At 46.0% G+C, this 23,100-nt stretch overlaps 1 protein-coding gene across 6 annotated transcripts in view; it reads left to right on the top strand.

The window, feature by feature from the left end:
• Nucleotides 1-23,100, top strand: part of BTBD11 (BTB domain containing 11) — a 192,181-nt gene that overhangs the window by 91,559 nt on the left and 77,522 nt on the right. For all 6 annotated transcript variants that reach the window (XM_030040965.2, XM_041129618.1, XM_030040964.2 and 3 more), the window contains exon 2: nucleotides 12,090-12,239. In XM_030040965.2, the coding sequence (XP_029896825.1) occupies nucleotides 12,090-12,239 (150 nt within the window). The remainder of the gene's footprint in view (nucleotides 1-12,089; nucleotides 12,240-23,100) is intronic.

Here is a 23,100-nt window from a genome sequence, read left to right as displayed (position 1 = left end):
TTGCTGCTTGAGTATCGGGGAAGGGCTGGTGAAGCTGTGCTTGGAGGTGAAGCAGCCCCATGGGGCGGCCGAGGCACTGCCAGGGATGCGTCTCTGTCCCTCCGAGGGCACCCGTGGGAAGAGGTGAGCCCATGGGGACCAGCATCGTGCTGTACTCGAAGCAGAGGATGGATAAGGTGCGGTCGTGTCAAAGTCATGCCAAAGACTGAATCAGAAAGATAAAATAGCGAGCGTCTGTTTATTCATTAACTACTGTCTGTTCAGTGCACTGGAGAAGGGTCTGACATAGAAATGATCATATTCCTTTACTGTAGGGTTTTTGGTGTTTGTCGATCTGTGTGTGAATGTCTAGGTAAAACAGTGGCGGAGATTAATAATGCAGAGGTTCATATCTGAAGATTATGCGTAAATGAAAACTGGGTTTGACCTTTAACCGCTCTGAGAATAAATGTGCAGCCATTTCTGTCTGGAAAAAGTAATAGAGGGCATCATTTTCAAAAAATGAATCAGATGTTTTAGGAATAAAACTGTGCATCTTGATATCATAAAATTCAGAATGTACAAATGGATATTCTGCAGGGATGAAAAAAAAGTATTCAACCTCTGTAAAGTAATTTTTAAAAGTCGTTTTCAGTTAAACTGGTAGCCATGTAATGAGCTCACACACCTGAACACAGTTAGTTTGTATTATATATAGCTGGGTGGGGAAGAGGGTGTCCATCAGCTCTGTAAAAACTGAATTACTTGAAATGGGTTCAGCCAGCCAATCCGTAGGGCAAGCGGTCATAAAAGTATGCTAGCGACATAGTCTAATGTCTCTTCTTGTAAATTATTTTACCATATGTAAATGTATATAGCTTAACCTTTACTGATCAGAGCTGATTTATTGTTGTAGGTGTCTATATCAAAGGTCTGGATGGTGAAATATGTGCTATTAACAAGCCATTTCTATTTAGTAAGCCAAGTGGTATTTTTGAAGAACGTAAATGTTACTTTTAGAAATGACTGTCAACTGGCCGGCATCCAGGGTTTCCAGTCAGTGAAATTTTAGGCGAATATTTGGCTTTAAATACGTGGCAAAACCCCATTGAAGCCCATGCTGAAGGCAGAGGTTACTCCCTTACTGAGGGTGGGAGCCGGGTGCCTTGGTCCCACGCAGGTCACAGCCGTCGGTACCTGAGCTCAGGTGTTTGCAGGTGAGAACATCTCGTCTGCCAGGGATACCCAAAATGATGCAGCAGACCTGGTTAGGGGGGGATGCAGGACACATCCTGCTCTGGGATTGTCGACAGTTCAGGAGATGGCTATAGTTCTGTACCATATACCTTCAAGGGTAGGCGTTTTTTATCCTGCTGTGATAATCTGTTTGCTCGGTGCCATCCTTAGCAGGGTGGGAGGGAGCGTAGTAAATGCTCGGGGTGATGGGATACTGCCCTAAAGCCAGTAAATGGCAGCTCGCGTTTCTAAAACATCTTACCATTCTTTACTTTCATTAAGCGTGGGCTTTCATGGTGAGGGTGGAGTGGCTAATTTGATATTCATCTGTGCAAGCAGTTGAAAGGAAATTCTAATTACTTAACCTTTACTGCGTGCCCAGCACGCTCCAGTCTACCCAAAACTTATCGCTCGGGGGTGATATCCCGACCCTTAGAAAGTCAGTAAGAGTTCTGCCAGAGCCGCCTGCATTTCCCCGCCGAAGCACGTCAACATGCGGCAGCAGTGCAGTTTTGTTCATGTGTCCATAGGCTCAGGGGCTTCGTTGTAGCCCCTACAAGTCATGTGTTTTCAGGCTTAATGCCCTACCGACTGCAGACTTTAGTAATTTTATTTATTTTTTTTTTTTTTTATTCAATCACATACCCTAGTGCCTTCCCAGAAACCTTTGGGGCTGATGATTTAGTTGTTCAAAGTTGAAGGACGGTGATGGTTTTAGCTGCTTTTTGATATTACGGTAGCGTTGCCTGGGGCAGAGCCCAAGGCTTTGGCATTCATGGAAGGTGACTTACAAAGCAAAAAGCAAGCACCCAGCTCTGCAGAAAGGGGTGTCACTCTCCCATCAACCGGTCACCCCACCCTTGTAAGGTCAGGTGTTTTACCAGTTTGAATTGCAAACCATCCTTATTCCTGTACGTATGGTTTGCATAAGCTTTTGCATACATAACTGGCTCCCAAGCGCAAGGAGGCGATTGCTCCATAGACCACAGGCGCCTCGTCCCGCTCCCCTCGATCCCGTTTCCAGCTGCTGCCGCCGTGTCTGCCCGTGAAATTCAAAGGGTGCAGTTGGTAACTGCGATGGGAATGCCCCGTGCCCAGTCTCAGCAGCGAGCGTCTGCTCCGCTATGTATTATTCATAGGGTTTTGTACAAGCTGATGGTGCTCCAAAGCGAAAGGAGGAATTTTGGCAAACCAATTCCTTCTCCTGTAAAAAGCATACTAATCTTTGCAAATATTGGAACAAATGGAGGAGGTGTTTTTTAAGGTATTCAGAATATTCTTGCCAAGTGTATTGTATAGTATTCAGTGCAACCGCTCAGAAATGTAAGCGCATTGGTGTTTTTGAAATGATATGTCTGACCCTCGAAGGCATCCGATGCATAGTGCCTATGCCAAAGGAACGGTGGCGCACAGAGAAAGCAGTGGAAAAAATGCTCTTTTGGATCACGCATTTTGCACCACTTTACTAAAGCTGCAGTACCTGGTACAGGAGCCTGTTTGGATAGTAGGTCTTGCAAAAATGGGGGATCTTGTGCTTGCATGGGGTTATTCGTTTGCAGTTGAAATACTAAGTCTCTCTTCTCAAGAAGTCCAAAACAGGATCGTTGCAAGAAACTCCCTACTCATATACTATGTGATAGTGCTTAATTAGCTGCGGGTGTTCTGTTTATCAAATGCTGGAGGAGACTGGACTGGGTTAGGAGAGATGCCGTATCAGCACCGTGGGGCTTTCGGGCCATGCCTGCGTGACGGGTGCTGAAGGTAAGTCTTCTGTCACGGCTGGGCATTTTGGGGGGCTGACGGTAATGAATGAAGGAAATTACAGGCTCTGGGAAAGCATATTAAGCTATGAATCACCGAATCCTCTTGTTCTGCTGCTATCGGCTGACAGGCCTTTTTCCGTGAAATAAAACCCATTAACGCGTTCTTCGTCATTTTCAGTGACTCAAAGGCTTAGACCTTCTGCGAACTCTCAGCCTAATAGGAGATTGTGCCTGTTTTTAGCCAAATCTATTTTTGCATGAGTTAGTACTCCTGTGCATGTCCAGAGTCCATGTTTGTACCAGTGCACATCCTTTCCCCCCGGAGTATGTGTCTGCCATCTTGAGTACTTGCCAGTACCTGCAAGAGGCATCTCACGGTTAGACTGGGTACCATCAAATCCACATTTCTTCGAGCTTCCTCACCAGCCAGCACTGCCAACGCATTCATCTTGCTCTTTTCTTCTACTGAATTCCCCATGACCTCTCAAATTCTTGCTTGTATCGAGACCCTGAGAGCTGCATGTATTATATTTATTTGCATGTAGCAGAGAAGGAAGATGATACTGGCACTTTTTAATTCTATTTTCTGGATCTGGATGCCTCCTGTCAAAAGAGTGTGATAGAAAACCTTTCTCTTCCACAGCGCTAGTTCAGGGCAGCATAGCTTAGATCAGGGTAATCTCCAGCTGATGGGTACTCGGCGTGAAATAAATGCACTGTGTCAGCTCTAACATCTCTCTGCCAAAAAAATCACAACTCGCACTGGAACTTTTATGGTCACTGTGACAGTGGAATAGCGCGGCTGAGCACAGCGTGCTGTTGTGCAATTTTCCTGTTGCGAAGTCGATAAAATGCCCCTTCGTGGCCAACAGGGAGAGCGGTGGTGAAATTCGTAGGTAGGTGAAGGCGCGCGGTGCACATCAGTCCCCTCACTAGAGGAGGGGAGAGGGATGATACAGCTATTGCATCAGCTGCAGCTTGCCGTGCCATCAGCACACGTGTCGTCTGTCCAGCCCGTGGATGCACACTGGTAAGCAGCATCTGCTGCTGCTTGCCCGATGGCAGTACCACAAAGACCACTTCAGGGAACTGGGAGACACCTTGGGATAAGCATGAGGAGATGGATCTCCGTTTCTTCTCTTGGTTGTGGACTCGCTTGCTTCATGTTCACTGTTTTTGGCGTTGGTTTTTTTTTTTTGGTGGTGGTTTTGAGGCTTTTGAAGTTTTGCGATTGATTTTGGCAGGACCAAGATTTTGTTCTCTCTATATCCTGATAAAAATAAATGTAAAGCTATAGCTGGTGATTTGGGAGCTTAGTTTCTATGTTTAGTGGGATCTAATCTTCTGATTCTTCTTTTTTTTGTAATATAGAGCCTAAACAATCAAATCCATCCTGCGTTCCACTTGGTTGTGCACCACTTAACTGCTTGGTGCTAGCAGAATATATCCTAATTTAGTTGAATTGTTGTTACTTCTATACCATTTTAAGCAGCAGTGATTGCTACTCATTATCATTAGGTGAAAACGATTGCCTTTAGAAGGATCCTAATAAGGAGGACATCCCAATTAAGCAGAATGTGTTGTGCTAAGAAACTCCTTACAAGAAAAGATGTCACAGTCGCGTGTTGTAATATAATTCTATTATCTTGTCTTCCTATAACATCTGCTCTAATATCTCACAGAGGTATTCTCTGCTTTGGATGATGATCATCCATTCCGGCTTTTGATGAAATCAAAGCCAACTCAGCTGGGATACTGCCCTGAAAATGATCACACGTCTTTGGAAAAAACTGCTCTGCAGATATGCAGTTACTAAAATTTCCAATTGCAAGGAGCCAGAGACAAAACTGCTCAGACAAAACCTCCAAACTTGGCCAGATGAAATAAAAAAAAAAAGTTGCCCTTGCTTACCTCAGGTTCATTCTTCACAGTTGTTCTGGAAGTGAAGTTCCTGCTGGTGAGAACGCAAAATCTGCAGAGTTTGTGCAACTTCTGTTTGTCATTTATCAGTGGTTGCTGCCGTTGATCATTTTTTGGCAGATTTGGTTAGGCTCTCAGTTCTTTCATTTTTAAGCATTATTCATTTGCTCTTCTACTGATTTTTTCCAGGAGAGAAAGGGTGATCTCTTGTGGTTAAACTGCATAACTAGAGGCCTTATGCTCTTTTCCTGGTTTTCTCTGACATTTCTTATTTCACCTTGAATTAGTTACTAAGCTCTCTAATGCTTTGCTTTCACTTCATCTATAAATTGGACGTGAATATTACCTTACCTGCTTAACGCCAGTGTCTTGAGGCTAAGTGTAAAGCTGGTAATGCTTATTAATGTCTTTGGGTAGTAGGTGTTAAAGACACACAAAGTAGCGTCCCTTTAGTCTCTTGCATCTGATTCCTGGGCCTGTTCCACCCTTCCCCATTTGGGCTGCTCTGCCTACTCTAAGGCTCCGATTCTGGAAACTTTATATCACCACCTAGCTTTCCCAAGCGCTTTGCATTTTCTCCATGCAAAGCCACTCCCTGTTATTTAACCGGGCTGGAATGTGTGGAAAGAAGACACTTTGCACTCCTTGCCTTGAACGCTTTCCAGCTCTTCCGTTAACTGAAAGCACTGGCTGATACGATTAGCTTTAAGGTTTTCCCCGTAGTCTCATTTCTGTGAGGAGAAGTCAAGATGTTTTCCATCTGCCTTGCTGGTCAGGTTGACAGGCTGAGCTAAGGAATCGTGGCGCAGGTTGCTTCAAACAGCAGATACCGTAGGGTTTCTCTCCAAGTTTGAGCTTCTACGTGGTGGTTTGTGTCACTTTGTATTCACCAGCTCCTATACATTGGTGTCGGGATGCTGAGCTCATGGTGCTGGTGTTCCCACGCCGTGCTTCAAAATCTGCTCTGTACCTGGATGGTGCATCATCCTCACAAACTCATGGTTCCCACGATTGCAAAAATGTGGGGTCCGGAGAGTTTTTCTGCACGTCGGAATACCAGCCATGTGGGTTTGCACCTAGTGAAGTGTTTTGCTATTGCAGTGGCAGCTGGTAATACTTTTGTCCCTTTTATTTCTTTCCCATAGGCCGTTATGTTGTAGATGTCAAGAACGTTCTCTGGTGCTGGGGAATATTTTGGTACATGAATCTGTGGAAGAAAAGGTATCTTTTTTGATTAGATCTTTTGTGAGCTCTTGAACTTCACATGATTCTTTACGAGAGCAGGAGACTGGACTCAAAGACCTTCTAGTCCCATGTTCCTGTGTAAAAAATAAGAAAATGATGACGATTGAGTGGATTTCCTACTCCTAAATGTAGTCCTCCTAGGTAGGGTTGGCATTTACTTGAGCAGTGTAACATGCAACACCACGTTTTGGGGACTGTTCAGGGTTAACTACCATTTTCAGGCTCATTTTGTACAGCAATTTGCCTGATATCTGTCCTGCACACTTAATTTCTATAAACTCTTAGTAGGATCCAGGTATTCCTTGTAGTGGGAGTATGAGCTGTTTTCCAGATACGTACGTTTGCTTAAGATGTAACAGATAGATAAAGAGGGAGGTCAAAGATACTTTGATTTATTTTCTCTTGAAAGTAGGAGCAGTTAATGAAAGAAAAATAATAAGAGAGCAGCAAAACCTCCATGCTTCTATCCAGACACTAAATTAATATATATAAAGAAATCTGGCACTCTTTCCAAAGGAACAAATGGTGAAATGTTATTTTATAGTCTTTACAGCACTTATATTTTTAGTCAAAACAAACACATTTATGTTGGGTTTCTGCTAGATGCCTCAGCACGGATCATTTGAATCACATTGTCCAGTGGGCATTTTTATTAATTTAATGTCATTGGAAATTTGTTTTGGTTTAGAGCATGGGATTTGAATACTAAAGGAGAGAGAGGAGGCAAAGAATTCGAAACACGGATAACATGAGGTATTGCAGACCCATGAAAGTAGGCAGTGCAGACTTCTTGCTTGCCTTGGCCTGTCACTTTGTATACAGATACATGTAAAAAACTGAATTCAGTAATAGTTGAGATACCATTTGGTCTTGGTGAATTTGCTGTATGCTCAAGCAATAGCTTGATTAAATGTCTTCAAACTCTTTGAAATACAAATAAAAGCTTCAAATATAGGAGGTGTATGGTACTGAAGCATGTTTACAATAGGTGAGAAGAAGAAGGTTGGAGCAGTAACGTCAGACCTGCAGTAACTGGAACGGCAAGTTTAGGCTCTGTCTCTCTCATTCTCTTTCTCCTGAAATGGACTCACAGTTGAAAATGCTGCTTTAGGTGGCAAAGCTGCTTTGGGACCAAACCGTGGGATGTTCGAGCATGCAACACAGCCTTGCCCCAAACTTTACTGCCCATTCCAAATAAACAGATTTGCCATTTTATTGCTTTCCACATTGTGCAGTCATTCGCGGTGGTATACAAAAGACTGCTTGTCTTACTTTTTGCTGTTTTGCCCTTTGATCTGCCTTTGCATAATACGAATAGCTGTGTGGCGTCAAGAGCGATACATGGTCCGTGGAAAGCAAGCAGCCTCCTATGCCTGGGAGAAAGTGAAGTCTCACTGCCAGTCCTGGAGGATGGGCACCGAAGGTGCCAGCGCTTCAGGAATCAAATGTTTTGCAACGGCTGGTATAGAAATAAATGCAGATATCTGTCTAAATAGAGGAACAGTGGAGGGGGCTTGGATTTTTTAGTGATTCCTCTGTATTTAGGTGAGATTTGGGCTCCAAATCCTCTATTTCTCCTGCTCTGAAAGCGGAAGCAGTCACACACCCGGTGCTGCCTCTGGTGTTGGAGTTGCTCTTGGCCGTCGGGTCCTTCGGGCTGTTTTGCTGGGGAGGCACTGAGCAGCAGGGACGAGCTCTGCCAGGGCTGCTGCCGGGTGCCGAGTGTGGGATGTTTGCGTGATGCACGCACACTTCTGTCAGGCTGCAAGGACAGCTGAGTACGCAGCAATGTATGTATATTTGTGCCAAAATCTGCCTTGCAATGGAGGGTGGTGCGTCAGCCAAGCCCAAGAGGTGGGATTGTGCATGGGGAAACTGGAACAGAGTTACCAGGTACCCCTGGCTTTGGATGACTTTGCACGAAGGTTTAAAATAACTGCTTCTTTTATAAGTTTGGGCATCTTCAATCTTTGCTTTGTCATTTTGTGCAATACTTCTTTGGTTTGGGATTTTTAAGTCCTTCGGGATTGAGCTCTGGCTTGTGTTTCATGTGAGCCCAGAGGGCAGGAAAAATGTGGAGTGTATTAATCGTACATCAGATTTCCCTGTGATGTTGTTTTTTCTCTAGAGATTTGGGAGGAGAAGCATTAGGAGCTTGTCACTATGATTTTTTTTATTTTTTTTTTGGCATCCTGCTGATTTTAAAATGTATTCTCTGCCTTTCTCTCAGTCCTTTACCTACAGACTGCAGGGTACGCTGAGGCCAAGGGCAAAGTGAATAAAGCAGATTTCGATATGGCCTGTTCTGGATATATCTGCTTGCAGACAAGTCCTAGACAGATCCCTGCCCCAAGGAGGATACAGACAAGGGGAAGCACCGAAAGAGGTGACAAAATCCAAATAGACTTGAGGGCTTTGGTTGTCTTGCCTTGCTCCAGTGGTTCACAGCAGTCACAGGCGCAACGTATGGCTGCTGTACATTGCTGGATGGCACAGAGCAGCCAGGGGCGTATTGAGTGAGTCTGGCCCCGTATTCATCAGGCAAAAACTGACTGCTTAATTTCCACTCTAGTGAATCAAAGGGAAGAAGAGGGATAAAATAATGAGCAAAGAAGTGCACAGGGTTGAGTAACGGAGCAGAAAGGAAGGACACTGAACAGTGCCGGTCGAGAGAAAAGACAGATACTGCCATTCATTTCTGAAGATACTGCACAGAAATCTTTGGTGTGGAATGACAGATAGCATCGGCAGTGACAGCCAGAAAAGCAAGGGAAAAAGTACTGTTTTTCAGGCCATTGGAAACTTGAGGTCCTCACTTGTTTGTCAAGTTGAACACAGTACAGGTGCAGATGCGGCTGAAAAAGCGAGTGCGTAATACCGATCGGCAGAGAATTAAAGTAAGGAAGTTGACCTCTAGCCAAACCAGTGAAAGCTGGTGGTGGCTATTTAAATGTTTCTATTTATAAAAAAGATATTTATAATCATGAAGTTTTTACCTTTTTCCCCACCCTCTGCGATTTGGCGTGCTCTCTTCGTGGCGGGGAGCAATTCCCTGCCATAGCCGTTCATCCAAATTTGAGCTTTACATCAAACGCTGATAAAAAGAGAGCGGGTTTTTCTTCTAAAAAAGCATTTTATTCACCTTTCTTTAATCATTTTGGGGGAAAACAGTTGACGCTAGAAAATTGGCAGAGTTGCATGCCTGAGCCATAGAATTCACTTTCTCCATACTGGTGAAAACCAGATCTGATCCAGCAAAATTATGAGAGTTATAAACAAATCTTCCATCACCCCACTGGTCACCCGCTGTGGTCAATTATAGTTTTGAAGCTGGCATATAAGTATCAGATGTTTGGCTATTGCATGTCTTTACTAATCTCCAACCCAAGTAAAACCCTTTGGCGTGACATATGCTATAATTTGCTAAGTTTTTGAACAATGGCGGATTTTTGCATTTCATTTGCACTTTTCATCCAAGAACCTAAGAATATGCTCCCGTCTCTAAAGAACAGAGTAATTAATCAGGGCTGTTTGTAAGGAAAGGGCCTGGCTGTGGGAATGGAGACATAGACAAAGTAGAGGATAAATTGTCTATATCCCACTGCTTTAATCACTTGGAGAAATAGCTCCTGTACATATTATGATTTTAAATCATTTGAATCTTATTTGTAAAGGTATCTTAAACCAGTATTTTTTGCACACTTAAGGCGTGTTTTCACTCAAAAAGATTTTCTTGTTGGATATTCATTTTTTAAAGATGCCATAAAGCTGTTTGTGCTCTATTGTTTTTAGAAATCTCTTTGAGTAGTAGATCAGTTATACATCTGTTTTCTGCAGGGAAGACTTCCAATTTTGCCTTAATTTCTACCCATTAAAATTGTAAAGAATAACCTAAATAAATGAGAAATATTTCCAAGAGAGAATACTTATTAAAATATGCAGGCAAGTCTGCATTTTAAATCCAGGTGGTGTACTTCTCGAGGTCTGTACATCCCCAGAATATAAATGTTGATCAGTGCGCCATGTGTTTATGCGAATTAGCCACTGAGCGATGGCAGGAGAATTTGGAGAGCTTGTTTGATAAGCTGTTGGCGCTTTTTATCCCTTACCTCTCTGCTTTTAATTCTTTCCTCCTCCGATGCTGCGTCAGCTGTCCTGCTCTTTCTCTCCAGGGTGCTTCCTCGCGAGCTGCGTTCCTCTCTCACAACCTTCCACACGTGCATACGGTTTTACCGTAGTTGTTACAACCCCGGGACCGGAGCCAGGGCTGGGATTAAGGCTGCTCCTGCTCCTCTATCTCCAGTGTTCAAACAGGCTATTAGTGAGTCTGTTCTGGTGTAGCTGTTGCGTGCGGAGGGTGATCCTGGTTTAGGTTGCTGTCTTCCAGCCACGGTGGACAAGACCTTTAGTCCTGGTTTTCCCATGTATCCCTGCTTTTTGTTTTGAACGTGCTCACCGAACCTGCGTCGTCTCGCTCCTCCCAGGGTGGGTGGTTTTAGATCCGTGCTACAAATACAGCTTTTAGACTAACCTCTTTGCAGGGAGGAGATGGATGCGAGGAGGGAATTGAAAGCAGTTTGGTGGAGCTAACAAGGTGGCTGAGAAGCATCCCCTCAGGCACGTTACCTGGTCTTGTGATGCTCCAGTGCAGTGATGTTTGTGGAGCTGTTTCATAACTGAAGTAAACAGGGATTAAGGTGACCATTCTGCCTGGGACCTCCAATGTTATACCTATTGGTAGAATTATTGATCAGTAGAGTTAGATGCCACGTATTTACAGAGCTGGGAAACTAGGCAAGTTCTTCCCCCTGAAGAAAAACGCTAAGTATGTACCTCTTCCTTAATGTATTTTGTAAAGTCTGCTTGGCCCCTAAGGGCAGAACCTCTCCCCTGTACTTAAAGGAATAGTAAAAGTTAATGGAAAAAATACATTTCCTACTCTGGCTTCTTTTCACAGGTAATTGTTGCATATCACACAATCAGAGATAAGATGAAATTTAGTCATCGTAAAGAGGTACAATTCCACTGTCTCCAGCGGGTCTCCACCTGTGTGTGTCCCAGCGGGACTGGGAAGGTGATGCTGTGGAGAACATGGCCGTAGCTGGCTGTTGTAGACCACGGGAAGGGAGGAGAGCTTGCTCTCCAAGTTGGACTTCCATGCATCTGTTACCCAAGGATGATAATGCAGCATTTGCTCTTGTAAATAAGTTCTGTTTTTTTAGCATGACAGTGATTTTGATTAATAAATGTGTGCCCTCTATCTATGCCTGAGGGTTTAGATGTCATGGCAGAAAGTGACTTTTGTGCCTGAATGAATGTGTATGTAAATTATTTTATGTCAGTAGCTTTACTTATGTCCTGCCCCACAAAAATTCACAGCTGCAAGGGCTTCTGCATAATGGGCTTTTGAAGCCCAAGCAGTTCAAATGCCAGGAGTCGTATTTACAAAAGAAATTCAATAAGCCCTTCAATGACACTGCGAGCATCTTGACGCTGTCCGTTATTTTGGCAATTGTCGGTGGAATTCCCCTTATAGGAAAATCCTGTAAATATATGGTCTGTCTCATATATAATTTTAAAGCCAATCTTTAAGAATACTGTTGCTGAGATACCATTTTCTAATAAATTTGTATGGGTTTGGAGTAGAAAGGAGGCTTCTTCGGAACCCTCTTGACCTCCTCCTTGGGCAATTCTCTAGGGTTTTCTGTAAGAATTATCTCTAGGTGACATCGTAAGTGACTTGAGGATATTCAGAAGAGCTAATGAAGGCCACTTCTGAGAGCATGAGTCATCTGTGACATTGAGTTACAGATATTGATTGTCTTTGAGCTCTGCACACACAGGCTTCATCTTGGAATGTCCCCCAAATGATGTGGTGGTGGCAGCAAAGTCATCCACACTGGCTGAAATTACATTGGTCTTCTCCTTTCTTTTTATCCACTGTAGGTGTTCTCTGCCTGCCGGACAGCTTGAACCTTCACAAGGACCAGCAAAGGTCAAACAAGCCTGGAGAAGTGCAGATGTTCAGCCAGTCAGAGCTAAGGACCATCGAGCAGTCTTTACTTGCTACGCGCGTGGGGAGCATTGCTGAACTCAGTAAGTACAAGGCTGTTGATAGTGTTTGGGTTTCTTTCCTTGGAGTAAAGCAAAGCTGCTCGCAAAGGAGAGTTGAGGGGGCACGTGTAATGTTGAAGGAGACGTTGGGGCTGATCTAGCCATGCTTATGCTCCATGGCCAGTTGGAAAGCTGAAACATTCAGACAAAAAACGTGGGGGTTTTTCTCCTGAGGTCTGTTATGAAATTTTGGGGAGAAATTGAAAAGACTCAAATCTATGAAGATACAGGCTGCCCAGCTTACTGTTCTTATTACTGAATTCTGTGTTACCAACATCGTAAAGAACATGTATAGATATCTCATGTTCATTTTCCTGGCGTTTTCTGTAGCAATGGGAGTCTCCTCTGCAGCTCCATCGTATCATCAGGGCTCAGTTTACATGCTGTTCATGAGCCCTGTGGATGTACTGTCTAGAAGCCACAATATGAATTTCTGTTTTCAGCTTGCTAATTTTTCTCTGCTCTGGTGAAACGTCAACAAGCCAAGAGCACTTACATGCCTTAGCGTGAAGTGTTGCTCCGTCTCTGGAATCAGGTGTTTGGTATTATTCAAATTAAGTAATTTATGCTTATTTATTTCATGTGCATGAAACACAACAGTAGTGTCTGTACGCCAACTAAATTATGCATGATACAGCTCTCTTTCTTAAAGTGCATATGGTTGTGTTTTAATAAATAAGTAATCCGTGGATATTTCAGGGTTGGCTTTTTTTCATTCTGGATTTTTTTGAACCTCTGTACGCGACCCAAAAGCCAGACTCCTTAATTACCACACCCCCCTTTTTAAATTTGATTTCGAGAAATCTATCATCTCTAAGTAGCCCTACCTTAGATTCAAACGATAGGGTTTGCTTTCTCTGTGTCTGTTGACTGCAAACACAGGCAGAACACTCTTCAGGGTGGCCAACTGGAGGAAAAGAGCGCAGCAGTGGGAGTTCGATGCAGCTGTCAGGGTGGCTGGCACCTCCAGCACGCTGGTAGCCCTCCAGAAAGCCCTCTGGACAACCATCGAGGGTACCTCCCTGGCCCCTGCAAGCAGACGCATGTCGGGGAAGAAGCGGTAGGAGGAGCGGTAATTGGCAAAGCTCGCAAGGCTCGGTGCTGACTTGGGTAGAAATCTTTGCCGTGGAGCAGCGCCGGTGCAGAGTTCAAAACCGAGCTGTGAAACGTGGAGGGAGGCACGGCACGTCGGTGGGCAAAAACCTGTGAATTTGGGGGAAAATTGTGAAATGGAAGGAAAACGGAGGGGTGAGGGGTACGAGGGGGTTTGCTCTTCGTTCGGTGCTTGGGCGTCTGTCTCTGGCATCAGCAGGGGCTGTGACCCGGAGGTTCCAGCGAAGCCTCTGCCGCGGAGGGAGGCTGGGGAACCGCAGCGTGGGGGCAGAAACGCTGAGCAGCGGGGAGAAACACCTGGGGATCAGAGCACGTTGGCAGGGAGGGAGTAGGCGAAGGAGGATTTATTGTTGCCCTGGTGGCGTGAGGGGGATGGAGAGCTTTAGAAGTGGCGTTGCGGAAAGGAAAAGAGGATATGGCAAAGCTCTGGCACGGAGAAGGTGGCATATGCGGGAAAGGTTAGGTACATAAAAGCCCCTGCTCTTGTGGGGATGAAGAAAGGTGATGAGGGAGACTCTCTGGATAGGAGGGAATTAAGAGGATAGCACTTGTGAAGAGGAGGAGGAGGAGATGGCAACCAGGAGCGGCAAGGACAGAAGCTTGGCCTGCTGGACCAACAGAGTGGACGGTCCCCCGGTGCGTGTCCACAATGTCCCACCGGCTTGCGATATCCCAGGAGCCAGGACTTTATTTCTGTTCTCTTCAAAAGAGCACAAAAAACAAGGGTAAAGAGCGATCTTGCAATAAAGCATTTTAATTTTATCTCGGGGGAAAAAAAAAAAAGAAGAAAAAAGGCAATTCTAATTGAATGAGATTTCCTAGAGTTTATCGACATTAATAATTAAAGCATAAAAAGTACGCAGAATAACTGGAATTAACAAACACCCGCATGCAGAGGAAAGGCTTCCCCTACGCTCAGTTCTGCCCAGCATCCTTGCGCGCAGCGGCATGGCCAGCCGCTGGAGGCTTTGAGACCGGGAAATCAAACGTGTCCCCTGGAAGATGACAGCTGGCAAACGGGGACCGTTTACTGCCCAGCACCTGTATTTCAGCTCAGATCTTCTTAGTTTCTTCACAGGCTGTCCGAGGTGGAAAATGGATTCACAAGGTGAAAAGCCGTGCGTCTCGTGGTACCTTCACCTTGCCCTACACGTGATGGCCCTCATTTGTCTGCTCCCTTCCTTTTTCATTTATGCTGTCGGCGTATTAAAAAAAGACCGTTTAGGTGAGCTGCGTCTCCCCGGAGGGGGTGACAGAGGCGAGAGAAAATGGGGAAAGGTGGGATTGGGTTGAGGAATGGCAGCACCCTCTGGGAACGCTGCGGAGGAGGAGGTCAACCCAGGCCGGCATTGACGGCTTTTCGTGGCCGGGCAGGTGCAACCAGACTTGCAGATGCTGCTCTGGTCTCCCCAAAACCCAGTTTTCCTGGTGGTTTTGCTCTCGTCTCCCAAGCTTAGCAGGCAGCGGGCACTGGTCGTCACTGGGACAGCCCAGCCGCCGGCCCTGGGGCACTCTCCCGAAAATAGGAAGAAGAGGTGATGTTGCTGACTTGGTGGGGGGGGATCAAAGGAAGGGTTTTGTCTCCAGGACTTATGAGGAGAATGTAAATAGAGACCTAATTCTGCACCAGAATTACAGCGGTAATGTGTGATTCCGAGGAAAAGGCTTGAAAAATTAATGTGAAACCTTATTCATTAAAATATAATGAACATGGCACAAAGTTAAGGAACAACAATAAATCTGGCCTATGTTATATTGGCATTTAGTATTCAGGAATTGTAATTGCCTACTACAGTGTGTTTTAAAATAATGTAATTTCATTTGAAATGCTTATTATATAGAGAACATTGGGAAGAACTGAAGCACAGCAAAAATAATAGGATTTTAAACAGTAGCCTGACAGTATTTCATTGTTTAACCATAGAGAAAATATTTCACGAGACTTTTTTTTTTTTTTTTTTTTCAAAAAAAAATTTTTTTTTCAGTTTTTCCTAAAGTTTCCTGTATTTCCAGACCAGACCTAGAGGAGAAGGGGAATAGATCTGTTTGGTTTTCTTTCAGAAAGTTTTGGGGACTCTTCTAGATTTCTAGTTCTTCTCTTTTACTTCCTCCCCCTTCAGACAGGGAAAAATAAGTAGATTGAATAGAAAGAGAGAGGAATATTAGGAAAAGTTTTGGCTGTTGAGAGATCCCATGACACTGCATTTTGACCTTTGAATATTTTTCCTTATTTCTTTATATGCATGTTTGCAATCCACAGACATTTATGTTATATTTAACTGCATAACACTCCAACACACCTCTTCATCACCTACCTAAAAATACCGCCGCAGGCTTGGAGACCAAGATGCAGAAGGGATGAGGCGCACAACTGGATGTCGCTGGTGTTTTGCTGGATGAAGGAGGACCCTCTTTGTCTTGCCTGGGCACGTAGGTGGTGACAAGGAAGAGCAGAGCCTTAGGGTGTGCTGGGCACCAATCCTGGCACCAAGAAATATTCCTCCCTCGGTGCCTTGGGGTGAAGACCATAAGGCGTTAGTGTACGGGCGAGCTGGGACAACCACCCCATGCTGAGGCACATGTGCAGGGCTGCGGAAGGGTTGTGTCTCTCGAGCTGCACAGAGGGATAAACTGTGGCTTAGGATGTCACCCAAACGGCGTCTCCACGCTTGTCTTCAGGTTAGAGCGGAAAACTCTTTGGGGTTTGCTTTGAGTCCAAAGATGGCCAGTCCGCTATGGCTTTCCTGGGTGAGAAGTTTGCCACCCGGTCTTGTGCAAACCACAGTGACCAGTGGTGATGGTTATTAGTCTGAGTGTTAACCACTACAAGTAGGCTTTTTTATTTTAAACTATGATAATCTGAAGATGTGGAGGGGACTTAACACTGCTGATCTCAGAGCTTTTTAGCCTTTGAATGGTGTTTAACATAGAGCAGCTCCCAGATGTGATGTTCAGGCTGGTATTTCCTCAACGTCACCCCTCAGGTCTCAGCAAGGTTTTCCTTTTTGCCCTTGGAAAAATACCACCCTTCCCCATCATCCTCTCTTTGTTTCCACAGTGCTGAATGTATGTATTTCCAAAATAACAGCCTCCCAGTAGATCTTTGCACGCTTTTAGGGATGAAAGGAAGGGTTACTGCGCAAGTGTAAGTAGGAATGTGATTGCACATACCAATACTGTTTTTCATTTCTCCTCGCAGCCCTAGCCAAGGAGATGATGAAACTCGGCATCCTCTCCCTTGCCTTTTCATCTAATCTCAATCCTCTGCAACCACCAGGAAGGAGCACTGCAGGAGCCGTACAAATTGATTCATGTCCTGTAAATAAGAGGTTAAACCTAAGCTTAGAAGCAAATGCCAGGGTAAAAGTGCTTGCTGGAAGGGTGGCATCTGAAGGAGGGTTGTTGCAAGTGCTCTGCTTATTTACTGCCAGAACAAAAGCCCTGTTTGTCAGATATTTTTCTCAGACTGAACAGCACCGTAGAGAAAGGCCAAAGCTTATTCCCTGTGAACAGTTTGGTTCATGCAGCGCAGTGCTGCGCTAAGCGGAGGTACTAGCCGAAACCTGCAGTTCAGATGGTAGCGCTGCCTTCAGCGTAGGGTTTGGCCATAGACTGGCAGCCTGTGTGGGCACTCTCCAGAGGTGGTGACACTTTTCCTAGTTTTCGAGGGCCCTCCGCTGGGTTATGGCACAAGATCTCTACGTCCTCGCTCTCCCACCGCTTTCTGGGCCTCTTGTTTGCGGTTCCTCCTCGCTGCGATCCGCATGTCGTCCACTCTGTGTGTAAAAGCTGAAAAGAGAAGTTGTTGAGGTGCCCCTTCATCCCCTAGCAGAGAATACGAGACATTAATGCAGTGCTTAAATGCTAGGTAGTTTCTTGCCCCCAGTAAGTGCTAGCTGGTTGCAGGCTCCCCTAGCTGCTACTCCACCCCCTTGCAGCCCCCTCCGAGTGATGGACCCGAGCCTCCATTTGCTGTCTGCATCTGTGCACAAGAAGGATTATGGGTTACTTAATAGCCCCAAACAACCTCCTGCTTTTCTTCCCTTCCCCCCCGAGATACCCGTTATCATAAACCATAAAGCAATACATTTATTTATCAGTGGAAACAAAGCGGGAGGGAGGATAATTTGAAAATACCAGGCTACACACTGCTAAGGCTTTACCTTCCCTCTCACTGCCCTGCTGACTCGGGGGGTAGATTTCTCTCTTGGGTTACAGGGGCTGAACAGAGGCACTTATCGCTTGCCTGGGTCCCTGTCTGCTGTCAGCACTCCTTTGGGGGCTCCCTGGCTCCCCCGTGGGTGCGAATCATCTCCCTTCGCCTTGCTGGGAGCCGAGCCGGGGTCTGTCCCTGCACAGGTGGTTTTGTTCCTCCGGGGCTTCTACCTCATGCTCTGAAGCCCACTCAAGTTTTATGATTAGAGGCAAGAGGCGTCACGTTGGTGACTGGGGGATGCTGGAGCTCCAACCCTCCACCGCCTTTCCCCAGTATAGTGATGTATCGGCTCAGGACTCCCCCACGTACATCACCCTTGAGGTGCAGACTGCTATCACCCCTGAACTCCTGGGCATCAGAGCACGCTCGGGCTTAAAACAGCATTTTCCTTTCCTTAGGTTTGCAGTCTTCCCCGTCCGTGCTGGGCAGAGCACAGGCAGTCAGTCAGGCCAAGGTGAGCACTCTTCAGCCATGGGAGGCTCTTAAATTCAGAGTTTGAGGACATGGGTCTACATAAGGCCGAAGAAAGTTGAGGAACGGTGGTCCGTAAGGCAGTGGCGGTCTGCAGAAGGAAGGCTCTGCATTAGGTCGGCAGATGAATAGCTTATCCAAGTCAAAGCTTGTTTTGTTTGGAGTTGACGTGGTTTAAGGGGAGCCAAACATAAACATCATGCTTGCCACGTTGGGTTGGAGATTTCGAAGGTGATAGTGTTGTTATAATAGGTATGTGAACTTGAGAAGGTTTAATTATTATTGTGGCTTTTTAATGGGATATATCCAATCCCTAATTTCTCAGTCTTCAAAGGCTTTGCAAACACTAAATCGCACACAAACACTTACTCTGTAATATAAATAGAAGCTTCTTGTGATGGTGGGATAAGTGGAGATAAAAGGTTAAACAATCTGTGGGAGGCCACAGGGAAGCCACTGTCAGGAAATGGGCTGCTCGTATCCCGGTCCTGTCTTTTGGTGCTGAATTCAGAGTTTGGGACCACAGCTCCTTCGTTTGCTCTTCTGTGGGAGACATGAATGCCTGTGAGGAGAAGAAAAGGTTGCCTGGGGTAGCAAATTCACACAGGGGTACGACGTGGGCATGTGGAAATGGCAGAGATGGGGAGGTTTCTGCAAGGTGAGCTCGATGGTGAATCTGTTGCACATGGGATGCTCCACTGACTGTGGGTTACGGCACCCCAAATGCACCCACAGCCTGAGGCAGCTGGCTCTTGAATCTGGAATATAGTCAGTGCCAAGAATAGCATAGCTTTATGTTTGGAGGCACTTTGTGCTAAGAGCATGTGCACAGTGAAATACATACTAAACACTTTCTAGTATGCACCCACCCTAGCTCTCTGCACACTTCTTTCCTGGTATAGATGGGTCATCTTGAGTTAACAGTAGAAAGTCCTCCCATAAATCATTTGAAGAAAGGCTTCTCCCGAGCAGTTTTTGCTCAGCTGACTTTTGAAACGTAGAGATTGATGCAACACTGGAGGCAGAGCAAACATGGAAGAACAGCAAAGCTGAAATCAAGAGTGTAAGGATGGCTCGGGCGGCTGACTGAGCGGATGGCTGGAGGCAGTCTGCCGTGGTACAGGAGACACAGTCAGCTACTCGTATTCACCTGCATTCATGCGCTTCCAGGCATACGCTGGGGTGAGCTGTAGCAATGCATCACTTTGATGCAGAAACCAGAGGCAACAGGGAGGTAGAAAGGGAGAGAGACTTAGCTGCAGTCGGGGAAGGGTGCAGGATGGCTGTGGCTACCAGGTGGCACTCTGATGGAACAGGCCATGGTTTATTATCAGGGTTATAATTTAGGTTTTCAACACAGTCTCCCTGGAGCCGGTCATGATCCAAGACTTTTATACTGAGGCGTGAAATGAATCCAGGTCAAGAAAGTGAGTTTTGCACCTGGCTCACATGCTTGTAAGGGGGCAAACTTTGGAAACTACTGGCCATGACATCAACTTGGTGTCTGGAGCGCAGCTCCCTGACTGATACTCCTCCTTTTCATGGTCTGGCCAGGACACAAGAGGACGTTAAGGGCTCTGAAGGACAGACACGACTCCAGTCTGTGGCTCTGGCCCCCTCTTTGCAGGAGAAAATGTTCACCCAGGTAGCACAGCAAAGCAGTAACACCGCTGCTGTCAACATGCCCCGCCGCGGGGCATGATTCCCGAGAGCAGGCTACACACATTCGAGTCGTGGACAGCTGGAAGGATGATCAGACCGGCATTATCAAACTGATGGGGTGCTGCCTGCAGGATGCGGTCATGCTGGAAACATGGCCTGCTGCTGCTTCGCAGGGTGCCCTAACAGGGCATCACGTGGGAAGAGGGCTGTGGTGGAAACAGAGATCCTCCGCTCTCCCCTGGGCTTTGAAGGAAAGACGCAGGCCAAAGAACTGTGTGTGGCTTGTTTTCAGTGTGCAAAAATATCATCGTTAAGTTATTCTTGTGGTTTTAGGACGTGTTTTTGGAACAAGAAGAACTCGAGGTAGGTGTCATAGGGAGTGGCCGTGTAAGCATCGGTCCAGCGTTGTTCACCTCGGGGTCGTGGTTGTGCAGACACACGCCCAGCTGAATGTTTTAGGCTGTGGAAGTTTATCCCTCTGAAAGAACTGAGCCTGCTCCTACGCAGGCCTGAGTGCAAGATCGGGTCCATCATGACAGACCATAAAATGCCCCAGGAAGCTTCTCAGAAGTGGGCATCGGGCATCTATCATCTCCTCTTTTTTCCTCCTCTTTTTGCTTTTCTTCTTTTTCCTCCCTCCTCTGTTACAAAATTAGAAATGGATATGTTATTTTTTAAGCATTGGGCTCTAAAATAGTAAAAGCAGTGATAATAGCTTTTACTGAAGCCAAACACAGTTAAAAAAAAAAAAAAAAAGGCTTTACTGGTCCCCGTGGAGAGGGCTCAAGCCGTCCGTTTGTGTGCTGTACATTGTTGTTGTGTGTTGTATACCACCCCCATACAGGCTGGAGCAGCTTAACTTTCCCTGTCACATCACATCTTTGGCTTGAAGTCAGTGAAGCTGTTCCTCAAATATTCAGTATTGCCTTAAACCAGGCCCGTGTCACAACATGCGCATTACGTAATATTTTCAATCTTTAAATCAAATGTATGTGGACCTTGCGTTGATAAACCGTGCTGAACTGCCAGCAGCAGCGATGGGCAAGTCCTGCTTTAGTCATGGAAAGGATGAAATGCTGGTAGCTGCAGCGGCAGCTCTCCACACGCGGCGGTTGCGGTGATGGTTTCGTGGGTCCTTTGCTAGCCGGCGCGTGAGGCACGGCGTTGCTTCTGACAAGCTCCAGCGTGGAGCCGCGTTGCCGGAGCTCTTCCCCATCCCCATCCAGGGCTGCAAGGCAGTTCCAGCCTGGGGCTTGCCGCTGCCTTTGCTGCCCTCTGAGAGCCTGCCCTCCAGTTCTGGCTTCCCAGCTTCAGCAACAAAAATATCCTCAAATATCCCTCCACCTCGCTGTTCTTTTTTTGTGTGTGTGTGTGTGTGTCTGCCCCGCACAACATGATGTCTTCCTCTCTCTGGCTCTGCCAGCAGAGCAGTTTGTGCGTCGGCTCGCTTGGCTTACGTTGCATAAATTGTGGAAGTGTTTATTTGGTTTAAATTAAAAACAAAATAAAATTGGCAAGGTCTTTTGTCAGGCGGATCGGCTTCCCAGTCTGTTCCTCAGATGGGTTGCAGGCGGTGGTACCGGGGCGAGAATAAGCGCAGGGGACGGCGAGACAGGGATCCCCACCGAGCCCCTTCATGCCGTGACGCCACAGCTCTCGGGAGCTGTGTCCGTGGAGTTACGAGATCGACTTAGCTGCTGGGATTTTTATTTTTTATGGGTTTTTTTGGAAATGATGGACTCAGGATAGTTATTGGCCTTTCAGATGTGCTCAGTTGATATATCTGAGACATTTTCAGGGCTAAAAAAGATGCAGAAGAGCCAGCAATGCTACGAGCGGGTAACCCCCCCTTGCAGAGTGTTGCTGTGCTGAACACAGCTCCGAAGCACAGAGACGGCTAATACAAACTGATGAGGGGAGCTTGCCTCTCTGTGCTTGGTCACAAATTCAAGGTTGCACTCAGTGTTCAGATATACCATGGCTTTTACAGCTGGTAAGAAGAGTATATCTAGGTTGGGTTTCCCATATGAGACTTGAGTTGGCTGACTGCTGGAGACCAGACCAGCGAGTCCCATCGTGGAGCTGGTTTCACATCCACGGGCTTTGGGGTGCCCTGGCCAGGATCAAAGAGAGTTTCAACTCTTGGTATATTCTTTGGAAGAAAATGGAGAAGCAAAAGCTTATTAGCAAGGAAGAATAGAAGCAACAAAACGTGGTAGGGATTGAAAACGACACACACGCGTCTTGAACCAGATGTTACACTACACTACGCTTTACAGAGTATGCATAAGTACTGCCGTGCGGCGTGTGCGTGCGCCTGCCAGCTCCCTCGTCCCGTCGTGGCACTGACCCTGGAGCACAGATACGCCAAGGCGCAGTCTCTACCCCGAAGAATTTGCACCGTAACTGGATGCAGCTGGAGGAGGAAAAGGGCACCAGGGCATGCAGTGGATTGTCCGAGGTTACACTGTGGGATAAAATAGAGAGCAGCGATTCCCGTCCTGCCTCCAGTGCTCTGCCTGTTGGGTACCAAGGTCATAACGCGGCTTTTTATGCTTACTTACTGTCCTCTGTGAAGCTCGATGATTTATAGGTATTGATTATTTCAGCTTTGAGTTGTCTCTGATAGAGGAATGTTATAATAATTGTTAATACAGAAATTATTTGAAATGTAACCAGAGATAACCCAGCAAAGGCAAAAGCAAGATCTAAGCCAATCAATTCTTGGTGTAATGTAATTAAATAAGGCTTAAACATAAAAAAAAAACATTAATTCAGCTTTAATGGCATGAATTGGTTTGGGTTTCTTAAGAAGCAGTTGAGGAAATACAGAATAAAAGGGTGAACTCCTGGCCATATTGCAATGGACGGGAGCTTTGCCATTGATTTCAGTGAGGCTTGAGTTCCTCCAGCCTTGCATCAGCAGCGATGCTGAGCCGCCCGCCCTGCCTACGTCATTCGTGCTGCTGCTTTTCCTCCTTACTCACCGTGCAGCTTCCTCTGGTGCTGGATGTGTCATCGAAGTCGCATCGCCCCAGCGCTCAGGGAGGAATGGGAATGAAGTCATGCTGCTGCCTGAATCTGGGCCTAAATTGCATCCTGATTTTTATTCATCGTTGGGTACAGAAGTCAGAGGCGATCTCTGGTGCCTGCTGTCTCAATCCACTGAAATAAGACTAGTCAGGTGCTTAACTTTAACCACATGCTTTAGTGCTGTAGCGGCTTGGGTGTGAAAAGGCTGAATTTAGTGCAACTCCTTTTTCTCTGCTTTTGCTATTATTGTTAAAGCTGGATGTTGCTGCCAGCATTTCTATGCTTTTTTTTTTTGCCTTTTGGAGGAAGAGAGAGGAATTTACTTTTGCTATCAGCAAGGGTGCTGTC

Source organism: Aquila chrysaetos, chromosome 17, assembly GCF_900496995.4.
Source record: "Aquila chrysaetos chrysaetos chromosome 17, bAquChr1.4, whole genome shotgun sequence".
NCBI lineage: Eukaryota > Metazoa > Chordata > Aves > Accipitriformes > Accipitridae > Aquila > Aquila chrysaetos.
The sequence above is the reverse complement of the archived record's forward strand: the minus strand, read 5'-3'. Positions and strand labels throughout refer to the sequence as shown.